At 45.0% G+C, this 21,110-nt stretch overlaps 1 protein-coding gene across 49 annotated transcripts in view; it reads left to right on the forward strand.

Moving 5' to 3' along the window:
• Positions 1-21,110, forward strand: part of LOC144000334 (uromodulin-like) — a 205,319-nt gene that overhangs the window by 72,771 nt on the left and 111,438 nt on the right. For all 49 annotated transcript variants that reach the window (XM_077494080.1, XM_077494127.1, XM_077494079.1 and 46 more), the window contains 3 exons: positions 243-335; positions 6,405-6,607; positions 11,041-11,201. In XM_077494080.1, the coding sequence (XP_077350206.1) occupies positions 243-335; positions 6,405-6,607; positions 11,041-11,201 (457 nt within the window). The remainder of the gene's footprint in view (positions 1-242; positions 336-6,404; positions 6,608-11,040; positions 11,202-21,110) is intronic.

The following is a 21,110-nucleotide window of genomic DNA, read 5'->3' on the forward strand; positions in this document are numbered from 1 at the left end:
TATCTCCACGGCTATCGAGTCCACGGGACCCACGACCGGACTCACGGAGGTCGCGACCGGCACGTGCGCACCGCCGGCAGCTCGCACGCGATGGCAGGGCGGCATATAGAAATGGATGTACCTATACGCCAATATGCCTGCTCGTGCCATTCTGCCTCATATTATCTATATTATATTATCTGACTCATAAAAGTCCTTCAGAAGTTTGATTGGTCCTCATCAGTATCCTCTGTTCTCTTTAGGTGCTTCAACACAGACATGTAAAGCAGATGAGGAATGGCAGCTGAGGAACAATCGATCTGGATGTTTTTGTAAAGATCCGTATAATGTCACTGGTATGTATATAGGAATTTGAGGAGTCACTCCAGCTTTTCACACTATTTAATTGTTATCATCATCTAGTATTAAAAATACTATTCACAAACCATTTAAAGTTTAACCCCAGTTTTGGATAGACTTAAGAATAATAAAAATGTCAGTAGTGTGGGCGGGTCTGACCACGAGAGAAGATGGCCACTTAGCCTGAGATCTCTCACCAACAGAGCTGCTTTCCCATCATTAACTGAGACTTCTACCGCACCTGTACAGCTGAGACTATGGGTACTGCATCCTGCGGCTCGCCAGCGACAAGATCCCAATCTCTCTGTGACACCTCCGGGCAGATGAGCCAGTCAATCTTCCACACTGAGGCCGGAAGCGTGGCGGCCACTGCCTTGCGCCGGCACTCTTAAGCTCCCAGCACACCCCTTACATCAGATTTCATCTTCCCTTATATTAGCTTGCCCATCAGAGCACCTCTTACATCAGGGTGCCCATCAGAGCCCACCTTACATCAGAGTGCATCTTAGGAGTCCTCGCTTAGAATTTGGTGCCCATCAGAGCACCCTTACATCAGAGTGCTTCTTAGGAGTCTTCCCTTATATTAGGTTGCCCTTCAGAGCACTTCTTACATCAGGGTGTCCACCAGCGCCCACTTTACATCAGAGTGCATCTTAGGAGTCCTCCCTTACCTTTGGTTGCCCATCAGAGCCAACCTTACAATGGAGTGCATCTTAGGAATCCTCCCTACTTTAGGGTCCCCATCAGAATCTTTTATCCGATTCCTTATCAGTGGTCCACCCTTACCTTGCTCACAGCATGTCTTCAGTGTAACAGCAGGGTGGGAGGTAGAATGCAGAAGGTGGACCAGAGATGAATGGAGGAAGTTCTGTCCTCCTGCTGGGGCAAGCAGGTCCTTAATTGCTAAGATGCTGATGGTCCTAACAAACAACTAACTTGGAAAAATACATTGGGGGGGGGGGTGAAATCCTGTGGTACGATGGATAGGTTGCAGTTTGGAGACTATCCCAAAATGTACGCATATGGATTACATACAACAATAGTTTTAAAAATATCATTAACACGTTGAACAACATCTTTCCAGTATCTTACCAACTTAGAAAATATCACCAGACTGGTAATGTTCACAGGTGTCCCAAAGAGCCAAATGGAGTTGTAGGTGGGGGTGGGGGGTTGGCCCAGAATTCTTTTTAGACATGTGCACACTGAAATATTTTGTTTCAGAATTTCGTTTTCGTCTGAAAAATACATTTATTTAGATACTCCAGAAATTCCTTTTTATTTATTTAGTTTCGTTAAAAAATGCATTCGTCCGAAATTCCGAAATAATTAAGGTGGAATCTGTCATTGAAGGCTTATGGTGTCTGTCGAATGTTCTAAGAAGGTTCGACGGAGCAGCTAAACTGTATGACGCCGCAATCGTACATTTCCGGCCGAATGTTCCGCCTGCAAGCTATAGTAGAATTCTAATGTTGTATGACACTAGTGATAATTATATTTATTCATTATTATTACTAGTCACCCAACATTAGAATTCTTCTATAGCCTATGGGCGGAGCATTTCACCATAAATGTCTGCTCGTGGCGACTGCTTCCTTGAATCTTCATGTGGAATCTTTTCTCTCTATGTAGAATAATCTTGGACTAATAGAGTTAGGTTAGACACATTCAACCTTTTTTGCTATTGTCTCTATAATGTCCAATCTTTTCTCTCTATGTCGAATCTTTTCTCTCTATGTCGAATCTTTTCTCTCCATGTCAAATCTTTTCTCTCTCTGTCAAATCTTTTCTCTCTATGTAGAATAATCTTGGACTAATAGAGGTTAGGCACATTCAACCTTTTTTGCTATTGTCTCTATAATGTCGAATCTTTTCTCTCTCTGTCGAATCTTTTCTCTCTATGTAGAATAATCTTGGACTAATAGAGTTAGATTAGGCACATTCAACCTTTTTTTCTATTGTCTCTATAATGTTGAATCTTTTCTCTCTATGTCAAAACTTTTCTCTCTTTTTTCTATTGTCTCTATAATGTCGAATCTTTTCTCTCTCTGTCGAATCTTTTCTCTCTATGTCAAATATTTTCTCTCGATGTTGAATCTTTTCTCTCTATGTAGAATAATCTTGGACCAATAGAGCTAAGGTTAGGCACATTCGACCACAGGTTCGATGGACACTGATCGCTATTGTCAGCATCATGTCGAATCTCCTATCTATATATAGAACTGTTGTCACAACGAAAACTAAAATAAAGCATTTGTTTATGTCGGATCTTTCGGTTTTCGGATTCTGCGCGTTCGTTATTGTTTGTTAAAACGATAACGAAAATACCCGAAATTCAGATGAAAATGCATTCGGACGAAAACAAATGCACATGTCTAGAATTTTTTAAGCTGCATTCCCTGAACAATGTTTTCCTTCTATCTTACGGTATGGAGGATACAAGTGAAGTTACTCCCTGTTGGTTTTTAGGCTGCACTGCCTCCAATTTTTTAGGCTCGGTTCACACTGCTTCAAACTGTTTTTTAACCAACTTTCAGTGGGATTATATAGTGCAACTTGGATGCAACTTGTAGATGGTTTGCATATTGTAGGGAAAAAAAATCAGGCTTAAAATGCACCAAAGTAGTACAGGACCACCAAAATTGTGACGTGCTGAGTTGTATTTATGTGAACGGGTACCATGTGATTTCCATTGGCATACAATTTTTTTCAACTAAAGTCACATCTGGTATCACACTAATATAAACAGAGCCCTAAAGTAAATGGAAATACAGCCATTAAAATCTCAAAAGTCGGTAAGGTTGAAAAAAAGACATCAGTCCATCAAGTTCAACCTGTGTGTGTGTTTATGTCGATATTACATCGTATATCACTGTATGTTGTGATCATTAAGGTGCCCATCTACCGATGCTCCCTGCTGATACCACCACCTGTGGAAGAGAATTCCACATCCTTACCGCTCTGACAGTAAAGAACCCTCTACACAGATTATGATTAAACTGCTCTTCTTCCAATTTCTGGGAATGGCCTTTTAAACTCTTTCACAGAGTTTTCTCCCTATTGTGGGGTCACCAGTACGGTATTTGTACATCGCTATCATATCCCCTCTCAAGCGTCTCTTCTCCAGAGAGAATAAGCTCAATGCTTGTAGTCTTTCCCCATAGCAGAGATCATCCAGACCCTTTATTAACTTAGTTGCCCTTCTCTAGACTCGCTCCATTTCCAACACATCCTTTCTGAGGACTGGTGCCCAGAACTGGACAGCATACTCCAGGTGCGGCCGGACCAGAGTCTTGTAAATCCTCTTTTAATGCATGTCAATATTCTCTTGGCTTTTCTGGCAGCAGCTTGGACCATCATCTTCTAGGACCCCCAGGTTCATCTCCAGCCTAGATTCCCCCCAGAGGTTCCGCCCTAGCAAGTAGCTTGTATTCATATATTTAGCACCCAAATGCATTACCTTACATTTTTCAACATTAAACCTCATTTGCCATGTGGTTGCCCAACACATTTGTTTATTGAGGTCCTCCTGTAAGGTTTCCACATCTTGCTGTGAAGTTGTGGCCCTACTTAGTTTTGCATCATCCACAAACATTGAGATTGAGCTATTTATCCCATCATCTATATTGTTTGTGAATAAATTAAAGAGAACTGGTCCTGGAACAGATCCTTGGGGGAAATCGCACTTGCCACACCAGACCATTCCGAGTTTTTGATATTTATCACCACCCTTTGGACAGGACCCTGTAATGAGTTTTCTATCTAGGTACATACCCTATGTATGTGTAGCGGCGGCTCCTGAAGAGAAAGCGCTCTGCGTTTTTCAAAGTTAAACTGCAGTTTGGTTTGGATTTGTTTGTCTAAATTGGACCTCTGCATCAGTCTGACTGGACTGTGAGATGTTCAGCCTGGCCACAGGGGGCACTGTCTCTTGTGGCGGGCGTGGAACTATGGTCTGGTTAGGTGCTTAAGTTAGTCTCTTTCGGAGTCAGGTCATTGGGAATGGAGCTCTCGCTGTGCCCTCTGGGAGAGGGTATTTAAGATGCGGACGTCACGTGGTTCGGGGTCCCGGTCCAGTATGATGTGCTGAATTCATGGTCCTGGTCCTCCTGACCAGCCCCCAGGAAGGCTATGCCATGGGGTGCAGATCCACCCAACTTTAATGTCTCGGGGCTGGCTAGCCAGAGGCAAGGAAACTAAAGGAGGATTCTGAGGTGGTTGGGTACCTTTTCTGGTTTGGGAGAGATCCAGTGTACTTCAAGCATTCCAGGGGAGGACTCTTAAGAAGAACACCACGTACAGGTTGGTTTTCTTAACAAGAGCCTGGAAGGGCTGAGGTACCCGAGAGAATCCGGTCTTGTTGATATCGCCAAGTGGGCTGAAAGATCCAGATATCCTACAAGTGTTTCAAGTTTAGTTTTCCTTTGTGTTCTACAACAACGTCTGTGGCAGAGACTTGTTCCTGAGGAAGCACCTTGTTGGCGGCTAGGCCTGGTGAGAGAGGGACTGTCCAACCTGAGTGATCATCCAGCTGCGAATGGCTATTCTCTGGATGCTGTCAAAGTAAGCAAGTTCTTCAACGTTTCTGACTTTGACACTAAAGCCTTGTACACACGTTCGGAGAATCCGTCCGAATGTGTCCTATCGGACCGTGTTGTCGGATAATCCGACTGTGTGTGGTCTGCATCGGACTGATTCCGTCTGAATCTCCGTCGGACCCAAATTTCCAACTTGTTGGAAATATTTTCCGACCAACTGGTTCGATCGGACATACTCCGATCATGTGTAGAGAATTTTGATCGGACCAAGTGCCACGCATGCTCAGATCAAATTCCTACATCAAAGCTATTGGCTACTAGCCTGAATGTAGTCCCATCGTAACGAAATTACATCATCACGTTTTGAAAGATCGGATTTTTCGACAACTTAGTCCGACCGTGTGTATGCAACAGTTTCGGACAAGATCCGACAGACAAAATCTGACGGATTTGGTTGGCAGAATGTCTGACCGTGTGTACAGGGGCTAAGAGTATCTGAATTCCTTCCCAACCCTCTGACCCCAAGTTGAAAGACCGTTCAATTCACTGAGATTTGCAAATAAAATCCATTCAAGTGGATCTGTTGTCAGTCTCGAGTTACTGGGCTATTTACCACGGGACATCCCCTAGATGTGTCACAAGTAGAACAGAAGGTAATGGTAAGCCCAAAAATAACCAGCAGCTCCTTCGAGGGGTTAGTGCTACATATGTATGTATGCAATACAGGGACAAGGTCATCTAGAGCCCGGGGTAAACATACCAAACTGCGCCCCCCCCCTCCCAAGATGTATGAGCATTATGTGGCAACAAATCCCCCCACAAAGACACTGAGCACTAATCTTCATGCCTACCCCCTAAGCATAAATTCCCCCTCCTCTCAGTAGAAATCCACCCAATGCTGAACCCCCCCCCCCTCCTTTCAGCACAAATCTTTGCAACTACCCATTCCCCATATCCACCCAGCGCGAATGCCCCCTCCCCACCAAAAAAGGTTCAGCCCTTCTGGCACAAATCCTCTACCCCTAAAATTGCCCATCCTAGTACACATCTTCTAACCCCCTCCTAGCACAAATCTTCTTGCCATTCCCCTCCCTACACAAATCCCAAAAATCACCACTCTTGGCACTCCCCGCCAAATTTTCCCTCCTAGAACAATACTGCCACCCCTCAAATTCACCCTTTCAACACAAATCCTGCCCCCCCACCTCACATGATACCGCAGTGCCCAGGGAAGCTTCCCCTCTCGCCCACCCCTTGTCCCGGCTCTGTATGTATGTATGTATGTATGTATGTATGTATGTATGTATACCCTATCTCATCTACTGTGAGCTTTAATGAGTACTATGCAACAATACATTGTCATTCCAAAAGTTGCTTTCAGTATTTGTAGCTCCTCCTTCATTACCCAAAAGCCCTTTTCTGTAAGAATTCCATTATCCTTGGAGTTCCTCATGTTGGCTGTAATTTTTGGAATATGTGACGGGGCCCCTGAAAGATATAAAATATATATCCATGTTCCATTGAAAGCTTTGTCACAGGTTGTTCCTGAGAAGACCTACGGATCGTTTGAGATGACCGCCATCTTCCATAAGTGTCAGTTTAATGACCTGAGCATTTACTTCAACAAGAGTCATGTGAAGGATACCGCCTGCTATGACTTCCAGGATGACCCCGTCACAAATACCTTCACAATCCTGGTCCCTCTAAAAGTCGGAAGTTGTGGAGTCCAGGTAAGTCTTCTCATTAAGCTGCTAATATTGTTAAAATTTATCATACCCTAATGTTGCTGTATGTTGTCGTATGTTGTTGTTGTATGTTGTCGTATATTGTTGTTGTATGTTGTTGTATGTTGTTGTATGTTGTTGTTGTATGTTGTTGTATGTTGTTGTTGTTGTTGTTGTTGTATGTTGTCGTATATTGTTGTTGTATGTTGTTGTATGTTGTTGTTGTATGTTGTTGTATGTTGTTGTTGTTGTATGTTGTATGTTGTTGTTGTATGTTGTTGTTGTTGTATGTTGTATGTTGTTTTGTTCTATGTGTTTTCAGATCTGTGTATTTTATAAACCATAGTCTTTATCACTGTCATGGACTTTTTTCCACTCTTCCTGCTACATTGTAACAAAAAATAGCAGGTAATATATATGTGCAATTTTTATACCGGTCGGCCACCCGGTAATTTTTATCTTGTAGCTGTAATTCTGCAGTTTATACTAATATGCTATTTTAGTATTTTAAAAATCTATAATTGTACCAGGCGCTCAAAACTACTCCTATCTTACTATGTAGGTGCGCTGCAATCCCACATGGTTTTCCTCACCTAAATGAGGTAAAAATGTGTATAAATGAAGTTTAGGGGTTGCGCCCCCTCTCGCTAATATCCCATAAACCCTAAAAGTGCTTATGCTATGTGTGTACTAAACCAACTTGTGATCACTCAATGTGTTAATATCGATCTACCATATCTTACTTCACAACATATGAATATGGTGATGACCCATATATATCTATATATATATATATATATATATCTCATACCATGAAATACTCAAATCTGTCCCTTTTTTTTTTTATGTATTCATATTTAAATGTAAGAACCCCCTGAAGAAGACCACAACCATAATCCTCTGTTGTATATTTTGTAAAAACCATACCACATGGTATTATCAATTGATTGATTTTCCTTCCCAGTCCAAACTGTCTCGCATTGTGTATACCAGAGATTATATTTTAACATTTTTAACTTTATTAATGTCCAACTGTCTTTTGATAATAAAACTAGTCATTTTTAGAAATAATTCATCTGGAATTCTGCAAGCACCTTCTCCAAGTCCATCAGAGCACCTCTAATGCCCCGTACACACGAGAGGGATTAAGTCTGACAAACCTCCGACGGAGTTCCGCTGGAGTTCCGACGGAGTTCTGGCGGATTTTTCGACCGAACGGACTTGGCCACACACCATCACTCTAAACTCCGACGGAGTCGAACGTGATGACGTACGACTGGATTCGACGTAGGAAGTTCATAGACAGTAGCCAATAGCTGCCCTAGCGTCGGTTTTAGTCCGTCGGAGTAGCACACACACGAGCGAATTTTTCGAAGGGACCGGGTCCGGCGGAGTTCCGTCGGGAAAATTTAATGCCCAGTACACACGAGAGGGATTAAGTCTGACAAACCTCCGACGGAGTTCCGCTGGAGTTCCGACGGAGTTCTGGCGGATTTTTCGACCGAACGGACTTGGACACACACCATCACACCAAACTCCGACGGAGTCGAACGTGATGACGTACAACTGGATTCGACGTAGGAAGTTCATAGACAGTAGCCAATAGCTGCCCTAGCATCGGTTTTAGTCCGTCGGAGTAGCACACACGAGCGAATTTTTCGAAGGGACCGGGTCCGGCGGAGTTCCGTCGGGAAAATTTAAAGCATGCTTCATTTCCAAAGTCCGTCAGACTTTAGCGGAGCTAAAGTCCGTTGCAGCCCACACACGATCGAATAGTCTGACGGACTCAGTCCGTCAGACTTTGGATGTCGAAAAGTCCGCTCGTGTGTACGGGGCTTTACAGTGCTTGCCGGTCTGATATAGGCAGCTTCCCCTTACTTCTCATAGTAGAGAAGAGGGCAGGGGCGTAACTATAGGGGGTGGAGCAGTTGCGACCGCAACAGGGCCCTGTGATGCAGGGGGCCCATGCAGCCCCCCTACATATGGCCGGCAGCAGCATAGGCAGCTAGGGGTACCAGTGCACCATGTACACGGGTGGCTGGAGGTGGAGGGTGACTAGCAGAGCTCCATACTCGTACTGGCTGCTCTTTAGTTGTGCATTCCTCGCATGACCTGTGTCCTCGGCAGGCTCCTCAGAGTACCCCTCTCCTGCTCCATGCATTGCCGCTCAGTCTGATGTTTGTTCTCCCCAGCCAGAGTCCCACCTCCCCCCCCGAGTCCCCCTTCTCACATGGGGGCAGTAACTTCATCTGCCCTGGAGAAAAGGACCTAATCTCTTCTGGGGATGGGGACCCCATCCTGCCTAGGGACAGTCCCCCAATGGGGCACCTAAAAAAAAAAAAAAAATAATAATAAAAAAAAAACTACTGATGCCAGTGGTGGAACTAAAGGGCTCACAAAGGTCATACCTGTGACCACGCCCTGGAGTTCCACCGCCGGACTCAGAGGGAAGGGCCCTGGCTGGGGTTCAGGGGGGCCCTTCATGGTTTCTTGCATCGGGGCCCTGAAGGTTCTAGTTACGCCACTGGGTACTATCATACTGGGACCACCTACAAAACACCAGTCCCAAGTCATACCACCATGAGGCCCTACTGACTAAGAAGGACCAGTCCAAGCCTTGCGGTCTGCAGCAACTCATCAGCTGTCTATCCCAAACTCCCAACAATGTGACCTGACATCTCAAATAAACATAATTAATGATTCCAAAGTAAAAAAAAATAAAAAAATGTTGGAGAATTGAGAACTGATAAACAAACTCCAAGAATCTAACTGTTTACCAGTCATTGTACAGAGACTACAAACTGGCCCTGTACCTGGACTTGCTACAAGATCCCAAAGACAGACAGACCTTGAGCCTGTACTGGCTGAAAATCGAATTAGGATGGCACAGACAGACCTACAAGCAATGGTGGCTGGTGGTAATTTTTTTTTGGGGGGGGGGGTGGAAAACAGTGACACCACTCCAAACCCCCCCTCGGTTGCTCGCTCTGGGTCGGTTTGGGTCGGGTCTGGAGCACTTACCCCATCTATGGTGGGCAGCAGGGGTGAACTGACAACTCATGGGGCCCCGGGCAATAGGAGATTATGGGGGCCCCCAGGCAATCAGAGATTATCGGGCCACACAGTAGACACACACACAGTATAAAATCACACAGTATACACAGACATGTTTCTATTGTCTGAGAAGGTACTGGAGAGGCGGGGCAGATATAATCTCAGGATTTTTAGACCAAAGGGAAGTCGGTAAGGGACATTTCAGAGACAGATGCAACAAAAAAAAACAACAACAAATTTTTACATACTGTCCCTGGTTTTACTGAGGCTGGCAACCCTGATGGGGCCCTCTAGTGGCACGGGGCCCTCGGGCAGTGCCCGAGTGGCCCAATGGTCAGTCTGCCCTGGTGGGCAGTGCTTCTCTCAGGCTTCGTCAGCATCTTTCCCTGCTCTGCAGCAGTGGCTTCACCTTGTCCTGCTCTCCACGGGCATTGCAGCAGCTTCTGTTTCCTCCCTCCTCCTTGGCGGCCAATTGGGACTCTTCTCTTTTCGGCCAATTGGGAAATGGTTCTCATACCCACTTCTGATTGGCCGGTTTGAGAATCAGTGTTTCATCCATCCTATTTTGAAGCCTATTATAGACTCTGGCTCTAATCAAAAACAAAAACAAATCGCTGCTGTAATTCATGCACCATGGCATCCTGAAAGGGGCCGGATGCATAAATAGGTGGTAGCGGCCATGGACCATAGAGCATTCATTAGGATGTGGCAGCCATGGATAGAGGGGGTGGTGCCCGGGGGGCCCCTAATGGATGAGCTGCCACTGCCTATAACCCCAGGGAAAGTAGTCTGTGCCAGCAATGTGACCAGGGGGTCCTGGAGGATGAAAACCACTACCTGCTACCGTGCCCCAAGGACTTATCAGTGAGGGACACTCGCTTCCGGAGGCTCTCCGCTCTCATCCCTTACTTCAGTTCTATAGAAGAGAAGAGGGAACTTTAAATTCTACTTGGAGAAGAGAAGCCAATGGTGAAAATAGCTGCACAATGTGTGACAGAGTGTCACAGACTGAGAGGGACATGAAAAATGTAGAAGTGAGGGAGAAAGAGAGCGAGACCCACCCAACCTGTAGCGGCTGTAGAGGTGGAAGAGGATGGGAAAGCCGATAACGAAGTCTTGCTGCTGCTCACCGATATGTCAGAAGCTGACCCAGTCCACATGCCTTGTAGAATACACTTTGAAAACAAAATGGTTAGAATAAAAAATTAAATATAAATAAACAATAAAATCTACAGACAGGTGTTGAAAGGGAAATTAAATGGCCTTTGTTTGGTATTTGTATGGCAATTGGTGTGTGTGTGATGGGGGAGGAGGAAATAGATTTCGGCACTATCCAATAACATTTTTTTTTTATCTATTGTATTTCCTTTTTTGTTTCTATAAAGAAAACAAATGACACCCATGTCACCTATATAGCTGTTATCACCATTGATGTGGACACCTTCGGAACGACCCCAGGCAGGAAAACCCTGACTGCAACCCTGCAGTATTCCTACAAGTTGGATATGATAGCCAGTCTGAATACGGTTCCCGATCCTATCTTCAGGTAAAAGAAAACATTTTTTTTTAAATGTGAGTCTAATGCTGCGTACACACGACCGGACTTTCCGGCAGAAAAGGTCCAATGGTCTTCCTGATGCAGTTCCAACTGAACGGACTTGCCCACACACGAACGAACCAAAGTCCATTCGTTTTGAACGTGATGACGTACAACAGGACTATAAAAGGAAGTTCAATAGCCAGTAGCCAATGGTTGCCCTTGCATTGTATTTCGTCCATCGGACCAGCACACAGACGAATGGTTTTCCCGATAGAAATTGATTCCATCGGACAGATTTGAAACATTTGAAAAGAAATTGTGACCTGACCCAATCCTAGTAGAATATTGGCTTGCCCCCATCCCTAAATTAGGTAAAACATGTGTAGAGAATCGGACTGGGACTTTTATACTTGCCATTTGACATTTATATTTGCCTTGTTTGTACAGGAGGAATGTACATGGAATTTGTAATTAGACCTCATACATGTATTTTCTGTTGTAGTACATTGGTTCCAGTGTCTCCTCCTGACCTGGCTAATCATCTATGAAAATCTTGGTTGGGTCGGTCAGATTTGGTGAAGCTCCTAATGTGAATCCAGCCAGGAGCCAAGTTGCTAAGCACTCAGCCTTTGGACATTTTCCATCATCTTTAATGGAAAGTCCGTGTACACACGACCGGACTTCCTGGCAGAAAAGGTCTGACGGAATCATTCCGTCAGATATTACGATCGTGTGGGTGTGGGCTTCACCTGACTTTTTTCTTCAAAAAGTCAAACGGACCTAGAAATAGAACATATTTCAAATCTGTGTAGAGAATCTGACTGGGACTTTAAATGAGGCAAGTCAATCATTAATTAGCTGTTTCTAATGCCTAAATAATAAGGTCATATTGTAACATATTCCACAGAATCACAACTATATTAATAATTTAATAATACCGTAATCTCAAGATTTCCAAAGTAATATTCGTATAAAATATTTAATATAATTGATCATTGGAGATGAAGATACAAATGATAAAAATACAGAAGGCAATTGATGTGGTTAATACAGCCATACATATATAAAAAGAATCAACAAAACAATTCATATTGTGGTTATATAAGAAAATTAAAGCATCCATAAGATATTAACTCTACGCGTTTCATGGTTTTGTACCAATCTTCAGGAGTCAGATGCATATAGATATGGGCTGGAGAGAAATAAAATAAATACATTTTAATTAAATAACAAAGGGAATCCTCTATTTAGCTAGAGGGTAGGTCTAAAGAGATATCTAGTTTCCAAAATACTCACTAAACGCCAATGGATAGGATCAAAACTCCTAGGGTGAAATTTAATGGTGGTCTGGGCTACATATGGTCTCAACCGGGGTTGAGGCAAAGAACATCCCCCAAGTGGGTGAACCCCGGACCAGAGAAAACCAGCCGACACAATCACCGGAACACCACACTGCATCATCGCTCGGGAATGTGCAAATATACCACCGCAAACTTGCAATTCTAGTGATAAAAATAAAAAATGTGGAGTAATTAATGAAGAAAAATTTAGTAATGGATATGTGTAGGCTAATAATACCGTGTCGGGTCAGGAGGAGACACTGGAACCAATGTACTACAACAGAAAATACATGTATGAGGTCTAATTACAAATTCCATGTACATTCCTCCTGTACAAATAAGGCGAATATAAATGTTCTTTAGGCGATGTCATCTTCTCAACGGATGTTCTTTTATTATAGGCAGTCGTAAAATACTGCATTATGACCACTAGATGGAGTTAAGGGTCACAACAAATATACACATCCTTCTACAACAGGGATCTGCAATTAGCGGACCTCCAGCTGTTGCAAAACTGCAAGTCCCATCATGCCTCTGGGTGTCACGCTTGTGGCTGTCAGGGTCTTGCTATGCCTCATGGGACTTGAAGTTCTGCAACAGCTGGAGGTCCGCTAATTGCATATCCCTGTTCTACAAGGTAACAGCTCTAGAAAATGCTACAGGAAATTCGCAAATAAGTGTAATCAATGATTAACATTTTCTAGAGTTTGATACATTGTATCTCTTGTTACAAAGACATATGTAATTCCTATACTCCACAGCTCCATCTGGTGGTCATAATGTGATATTTTGCTACTTCCCATAGTAAGAAAGAGCGTTCATTCAGAATAGAGAAAATCCTAAAGAGCATTTGTTTTTGCCCAATTACATAACATAATGCTAATCCACCTCTAGCAACTAATTTATGATAGTGAATTAATTAACCCATAAACTAATCAACATAAACGTACACCATCACACAATAGTTTGCTAACAAGGTGGAGTGGACACAATACTATCAGACAGACAGAAACAATAGGTGACCCAATTAACAATGAGAGAGACACAAACTTAGCAGGATCAGGTTACTTTGAGATGCTGATATTAACATCCGCTCTGAGTATCACAATCTAAAGCAATCATTGTTAGTTTTGTGCATAGAGGCCCTAAATATGTATCCCAGGCCTAGATTCCCAGAGTTTTTGTGCTTCAGGGAGATAATCCTGCATCCAAAGCAAGACCACTCCAAGGGTCCCCCAAGAACACACCTCTCAAAAAGTAGTGTTCCCTTAAAATTCAGGGCCCATCAAAGAATACCCCCTACCATAGAAGTCTGGGCAACAAAACATAAACCCCAAAGGGCAAAGCTGACCAGGCACTTCCCTTTGGAAGACAACAACACCAATAGTATTATGTACCTAACAAAGAAAGTGCGGCATTCTAGAGCAACAAGTAACCCAGTGCACTTACTATAGGTGTATTCAGGCACATTATTGAGGGACTATAAATACCTTACAACAGACCCTACTTAATATTAACACATCCCACCCGAAGTAATGATGGTATGTTACAAGATGTGTGGATACGCATTTACTGTTCGGTTAACACTGACTATACGATCCATTGCAGGTTGCAAAACTAGATATCACTTTTGAAGAAGGATGTGAGGGTGGGGTGTAGTCTCTACCACAGGCACATGTCCCCCATGGTACTGCCCACCTTTCAATGCCTATTTTACAGTAGTTTGCCTATTAGCCATAAAATGACCAGAATTCAACACAATCTGTCCCCTGTGGACTTCAGTTTGGGTTAGACAAATTTTGACAAAGATTTGCTGAGCCATTGGCAAATTGAACTTGTACAGATTTGTTCATCTCTACCTGGGAATGCTTTCCACGAGATTTTGCAGGGTGTCTGTTGGAATTTGTGCCCATTTGTGAGGTCAGATATTGATGTTGAATGAGAAGGCCTGACTCACAATGGATGTTCTAGTTCATTCTAAAGGTGTTCAGTAGGGTTGAGGTCAGGGTTCTGTGCAGGACACTCGAGTTCCTCCACACCCAACTGAGCATACCCTGTCTTTATGGAGCTGGCTTTGTACACGGGGGCACAGTCATGCTGGAACAGAAAAGGGTCTTCATCAAAACTGTTACCGCAAGGTTGAAGGAACAAAAATGTCTAAAATGTCTTTGTTATGATGCAATATCAAGAGTTCTTTTTTTCAAATAAACACCTGAATTCAAAGACTTGGAAGGTTTTTCACAAACTTTTGGTCCATGAATTGGCATCTGACTCACTCATGACCCTCCTGCCACCTGGTATGAAGGACTCCTGTTAAGATAAGAGAAACCTCTCTGACCCCCTGGCCACATTTTCATACAAAGAGGTCCTGTCACCTGTCTACTGACTACACAGGGTCAGTCATTTGCTTCCAGTATTAGAGGATTATGGGAAAAAGTCAAGTGGCAGCTATGCTGGCTTATCAGCTTTATCAGCATAGTCACATGACAGTCATTTTTCTGTGTGTGATCTTGGGGGATGTTTAGCTTAATGGTTGTGAACGGTCTGAGACTGTTTAAGCAATTTTCGTCCCACATTTATAAAAAAAAATAATAATATATTGTTTGATGGTATATGTTTTCTTAGTTGAGAAGGAGATGCACTAAGGTACTGTTTTGTGTCTATGTCATGGTCTGCAGGCAGGGCCTTTGCTAGCTCTACAAAAGATCTAGGGCTAGAGCCCACAGCAGCAAAGTAAAGAAAGTCATATGCTTGGGTTGGCATACGCATGTATATGATAATGGGATTTTTATATACAGCTTACCTGTAAAATCCTTTTCTTGAGAGTACATCACGGGACACAGGAGCTTCATTACATAGTGGGTTATATAGGCACCTCTGGTGATTGGACACTGGTTGACCCTAATTAAGGAGAATTCCTCCCCTATATAACCCCTCCCATTTGGGAGGCACCTCAGTTTTGTAGCAAAGCAATAAGAAACCACGTAAAACCCAAGAGGGGCGGGAGCATTGTGTCCCGTGATGTACTCTCAAGAAAAGGATTTTACAGGTAAGCTGTATATAAAAATCCCATTTTCTTGATCATACATCACGGGACACAGGAGCTTCATTACATAGTGGGATGTCCCATAGCAATGCTCAGATTGAGGGGAGGGAGACACAGATCATAAATATAGACCGCCAGGGACCTGAGGACCTAAACTGCAGTCTGCAGTACACTGCGCCCGAAGGCGATATCCTCTTGCCCTCTGACATCCACCTGATAGAATCTGGTGAATGTGTGGACTGATGACCAAGTCGCAGTCTTACAGATCTGAGCCAGGGAGGCCTGGTGATGCACTGCCCAAGAAGCACTGACAGCCCTAGTAGAGTGCGCTTTCACCTGAAAAGGGGGAATCTTCCCCTTTAAGCCATAGGCCTGAGAAATAACTTGCCTGATCCACCTTGAGAGAGTGGACTTTGATGCTGCCTGGCCCTTTCTAGGGCCTTCCGGCAGAATAAATAAACAATCAGTTTTCCTTATCTGAGAAGTTGCCTGAAGATAAACACTGATTGCTCTAACCACATCCAAAGTGTGTAAAGACTCTTCCTCTGTGGACTGAGGGTCCGGAAAAAAGGATGGTAGGATTACATCCTGATTCAAATGGAAACCCGAAACCACCTTAGGTAGAAAGGACCTGTTGGGACGCATGACCACCCTTATTATCCTTATGGATAATTAAACACGGCTCTTTACTGGAAAGAGCTGCCAACTCTGATACTCTTATAGCCGTATATAGGGCTACTAAGAAGACCAGCTTTTTAGTCAGGAGAGCTAAAGAAGCCAGATGCAAAGGTTCAAATGGTTGGCCCTTTAAGGCCGAGAGAACCAAATTCAGATCCCATAGGCATACCGGAGGTTTAACTGGCGGTTTTGTCCGCATAGCCCCCTGGATAAAAGCCCGTACCAGGGAATGTGATGCAAGCGGTTTTTTGAAAAAAATACCGACAGGGCCGAAATCTGCACTTTAATAGTGCTTATGGCCAAATTCATTTCTAGGCCTGACTGGAGAAAGGCCAAGATTCTGTTAATGACATACTTTCTAGGATGCCACTTCCTGAGTTGACACCAGGAAACATATGTCCTCCAGATTTTGTAATAAATACGCCTGGAGGCCGGCTTTCTGGCATTAACCAGAGTAGAAAGGACTGGCCCCCGAAAGGCCACAGTCTCAGAATGTGAGTCTCAGCAGCCAAACCGTCAAATTCAGACTGCGTAAACCAGGATGGTAGATTGGACCCTGTGAGAGCAGATCTGGCCGGAGAGGGAGGGTCCATGGCCTGCCTACTGCCAACTTCATGATTTCTGCATACCATGGTCGCCTGGGCCAAGCTGAGGCCACCAAAAGGACTGACTTAGTCTTCCTCTTGACCCTTCCCAGGAACCGCGACAGCCGCGGGCTCGGGGGGAAGGCATAGATCAGATTGTACTGATCCCAGGGAACCGTCAGAGCATCTGACCCCTGGGCAAGTGCATCTCTTGTCCTTGACACAAACTTGTCCAGTTTCCTGTTGAACCTGGACGCAAACAGATCTACGTCTGGAGTACCCCACTTGTGACATATGTTCTGAAACACATCGGGGTGCAGAGCCCATTCTCCTGGGATGAAGACTGCAGAAAGACACGGAACACACTTTTCTGCCCAGACAAGTATGCGATTCACCTCCTTTTGGGCCACCAGACTTCTGGTACCTCCCTGGTGAATGATATAAGCCACTGCGGTGGCATAGTCGGACTGAACCCGAACCGGGAAACCTCGCAGTCTGTAAGACCACTCTATGAGTGCCATGTAAACTGCCCGAATCTCCAAGATATTTATGGGCAGTAGACTTTCGGTAGCAGACCATTTCCTCTGCGAGCATGTTCCCTCCAATACAGCTCCCCAGCCTGTCAGGCTGGCATCTGTTGTGATAATCTTCCATGAGAGAGGAAGAAAAGTTTTGCCCTTCAGCAAATTCCTGGTTTGTAACCACCAGACAAGACTTTTGCGTGTCCCGGGGGATAGACGCATAGGAAGATCCAAGGATTGGGGCTTCCTGTTCCAAGCCGCAAGGATGCATCCTTGCAGAGGCCTTGAGTGGAACTGGGCGAATGGGACGGCCTCGAAGGAGGCGACCATCTTCCCTAATAGTCTCATGCACAACCGAATGGAGGAAGATCTTCTGCCCAGAATCAGGCGCACCAGATCTCCAATGGCCAAGGCCCTTAGCCTTGGAAGAAACACCCTGCCTTGAGTGGTGTTGATAATCATACCTAGGTATTCCAACCTGGTAGTCGGTTGTAGGGACGACTTTTCTAGGTTTATAATCCAACCTAGGCATTCTAGATGTTCTAGCGTTTTGGTGACGCTGCGACTTAGGAACGCTGAAGTTTTCTCCATGAGAAGCAAGTCGTCTAGATAAGCCATGACGGCTATGCCCTGAACTCTTAAGATTGCTAAGAGAGGGACCAGAATCTTTGTGAAGACTCGAGGGGCTGTGGCAAGCCCGAACGGCAAGGCCATAAATTGAAAATGGCGCCGCTCTACCGCGAACCTTAGAAATTTTTGGTGTGCGGGAAAAATTGGCAAATGGAGATATGCATCCTTGATATCTATTGATGCCATGAATACTCCCCCTTGCAGGGAGGAGACCACAGTGCGGATTGACTGCATTCGGAAGGTCTGGATGTGTAAAAACCGGTTTAGGTCTTTCAGATCCAGGATAGGTCTGACACTTCCATTTGGTTTTAGAACGGTGAAGAGATTTGAGTAAAACCCTGAACCCTGATCTTTCGGGCTCACTTCTACTATCACACCCTGGGATAGTAACTGATCTAAGGCCAGGAATAGCGGTTTTTGCTTTACTGGATCCCTGGGGATCCTTGACCTTAGGAAACGGGAAGGTGGAATCTCCTGAAACTCTAGCTCGTAGCCCAGAGATACTGAAGAGATCACCCACCTGTCCTGGATCTCTTCCCGCCAGGCGCCTGCAAATTGCAGGAGCCTTCCCCCCACTCTGCCGAGCGGGGTGCCCCTTCACAAGGAAGATCTTGGGCTTTGCTTGGCAGGCTTTCGCCCCCAAGTCTTTTCTTGCCCCTGGGCTCTGCCTTGAGCCTTTTTAGTAGAGGAGGGCTGAGAAGGCCATTGCCACTGCTTAGAGCTTGATGCTTCGGGAGAGAGAGCACGCCTGCATGACGGACATTGGCTCTTTTGATTGGAAGGAGAGTAAATTTTACCCCCTGATATTTTGGACGAATTTAACCAATTCTTCTCCAAACAAAACGTTCCCTTTTAAACGGGAACCCAATCAAATGCTTCTTGCATGACAGCTCAGCTGCCCAATTCTTTAGCCATAGGGCCCTACGCATGTGTACCAACATGAGGGACAAACGTGATGCTTGTTGGACAGAATCCAAAATCGCATCAATCATAAAGCACAGAATATGAGGCAGTTCTGCATAATTTTCTACTTCCTCACTGGGAAGGAGCCCAAACATCTGCTTAACTTGTTCCTTGAGGAACTGACACAACCCCACGGCTGCGACTGTAGGTTGCACCACAGCACCAGTCATGGAAAAGGAGGCTTTTAATAAGGTTTCCAGCTTTTTATCAGTTGGATCCTTTAAATACCTGCGCAATATCCAAAGGACAAGTCAGGTTTCATTCACGCAAGAAAACAGCCGCATCAACAGATGAGACCCCCCAGTTCTTGGTGAAACTTTCCTCCAGAGGATAATGCAAAGAAAACCTTTTTAGGAGGAGCAAACAGTTTATTGGGATGTCCCCAATCCTTATACAACAATTCATCCATTAAGGGATGGATTGGAAAGGAATAGGCAGTCTGTGGGGCTTTCCTGACTCCCAGGGAAGAAACAGAGGATGTAGCGACTTCAGCAGCAGGCATTCTGAATGTGGTACGCACCAATTCAGTATAATACTGCACCTGTTTTCTGAGTGCCTGGGAGGAGGGAACTATCTCCTCTTCCTCTGATTCATCCGACTGCTCATGATCCCCATCCTAAGATAGGGATCTCTCCTCATTTTCAGAAGAACCATCCAAGAGAGGGATTTCAGCAGAGGGAGGGGGTCTACCCCTTTTCATGCTATATTTCAGGGAAGCAGTAATAAAATTCATTATTTTCTCTTCAAAACCCTCCAATGTAGCCCTAAGGGAGTATCTCAGTGACATAAACCGGGGCTGACAAACTAGGAGAGGCTGCAAACCTGACAGGTGCACTGACTCGTTTTGAGAGGCTGGCTCCAGTCTTGCAGGGGGGGGATGGTAATTTACAGGCACTTTTGGAACCCCTGGACCTAGACGGTGACTTACCAGTGCCCTTATTACCTCCCCCTGAGACCCTCTTACGAGGAGACATAGTACTAGGCTACAAAGCAGAGGTACTAGTACAAGTGCGATCACTGTTGCGCTTAAAGTCTCACAATAATATATATATGCTTAAATTGCACAACCTGATGCTGAGTAGGTGTCTTAAGGTTTGCCTGGATCCAATCCCCACGGATGCTTACTGCCCACAGCTCCTGTGTCTCCAATTACAGTCCCCTGACGCTCTGGACTTTTTAAAACTGCCGCCTGGCGCCTGCGCAGTACAGCGCCGTGCACACTGACGTGCACGGCTCGCAACCACACCCCCCCTCCTCCATTAGGCCGGGAGCGCGCCCGGCGCGCGTGCACGAGGACCGCGGAATCCGGGGGGGGAGAACCCAAAATGGAGCAGCGTGGGACCCCTGAACTGCGTGGGACCCCTGTTTACCTTCTTTGTGGCAGGGACTGCAATGGAGACGTGAGTTAGCTGGAGAAACAGGCTTTCACTTGAGCGTGTGTGTTGAAAGGCATGTAAGTATGCATCAGGCTGCTCTTACTCCCTCTAGTGGTGGAAACCAGGTAAGACATACAACTACTCACAATGAAGAAATCCATTCATATATTAAATATACAGGATGACTTCCCTTACCTGTCCCCGCCGCAGGAATTGCTGAACCAGACAAATTCCAGCCTTCACCCATCATGGCGGGTATTGTTAGCCAACCTTCAGGCATATCTGGGGCTCTTACTCGGAAGAACCTCCCACCTGGGCCATGTAAAAAGCTCTGCCAGAAACTTTCGTGTGCTCTGTATAAACAGTACACCAAGTCTGGTTTTCCCAGAGCCCAGTCTTCCAATGGAGAGGACTTACAGGCAAAACCTCGCTTCTTCGGCAGACGAGGCCTGGGTACCATACCATCTTGGGAGTCAAATATCGGCCCGAGGTATGGATCCGGTTTGTTGTAGCCCTTCGGCCCTCGCAGGGACCTGCATAGAGCTAAAATTTTACGTGACCATCACCTAGACACTGGCGAAAAAACTGAGGTGCCTCCCAAATGGGAGGGGTTATATAGGGGAGGAATTCTCCTTAATTAGGGTCAACCAGTGTCCAATCACCAGAGGTGCCTATATAACCCACTATGTAATGAAGCTCCTGTGTCCCGTGATGTATGATCAAGAAATACATGTTACATACAATATACACATATACATCAGGGTTCCCAGAGAGCCT

The sequence above is a fragment of the Lithobates pipiens genome, unplaced genomic scaffold, assembly GCF_037356315.1.
Source record: "Lithobates pipiens isolate NorthernLeopardFrog02 unplaced genomic scaffold, aLitPip1_a1.2 Scaffold_22, whole genome shotgun sequence".
NCBI classification, from domain to species: Eukaryota; Metazoa; Chordata; class Amphibia; order Anura; family Ranidae; genus Lithobates; species Lithobates pipiens.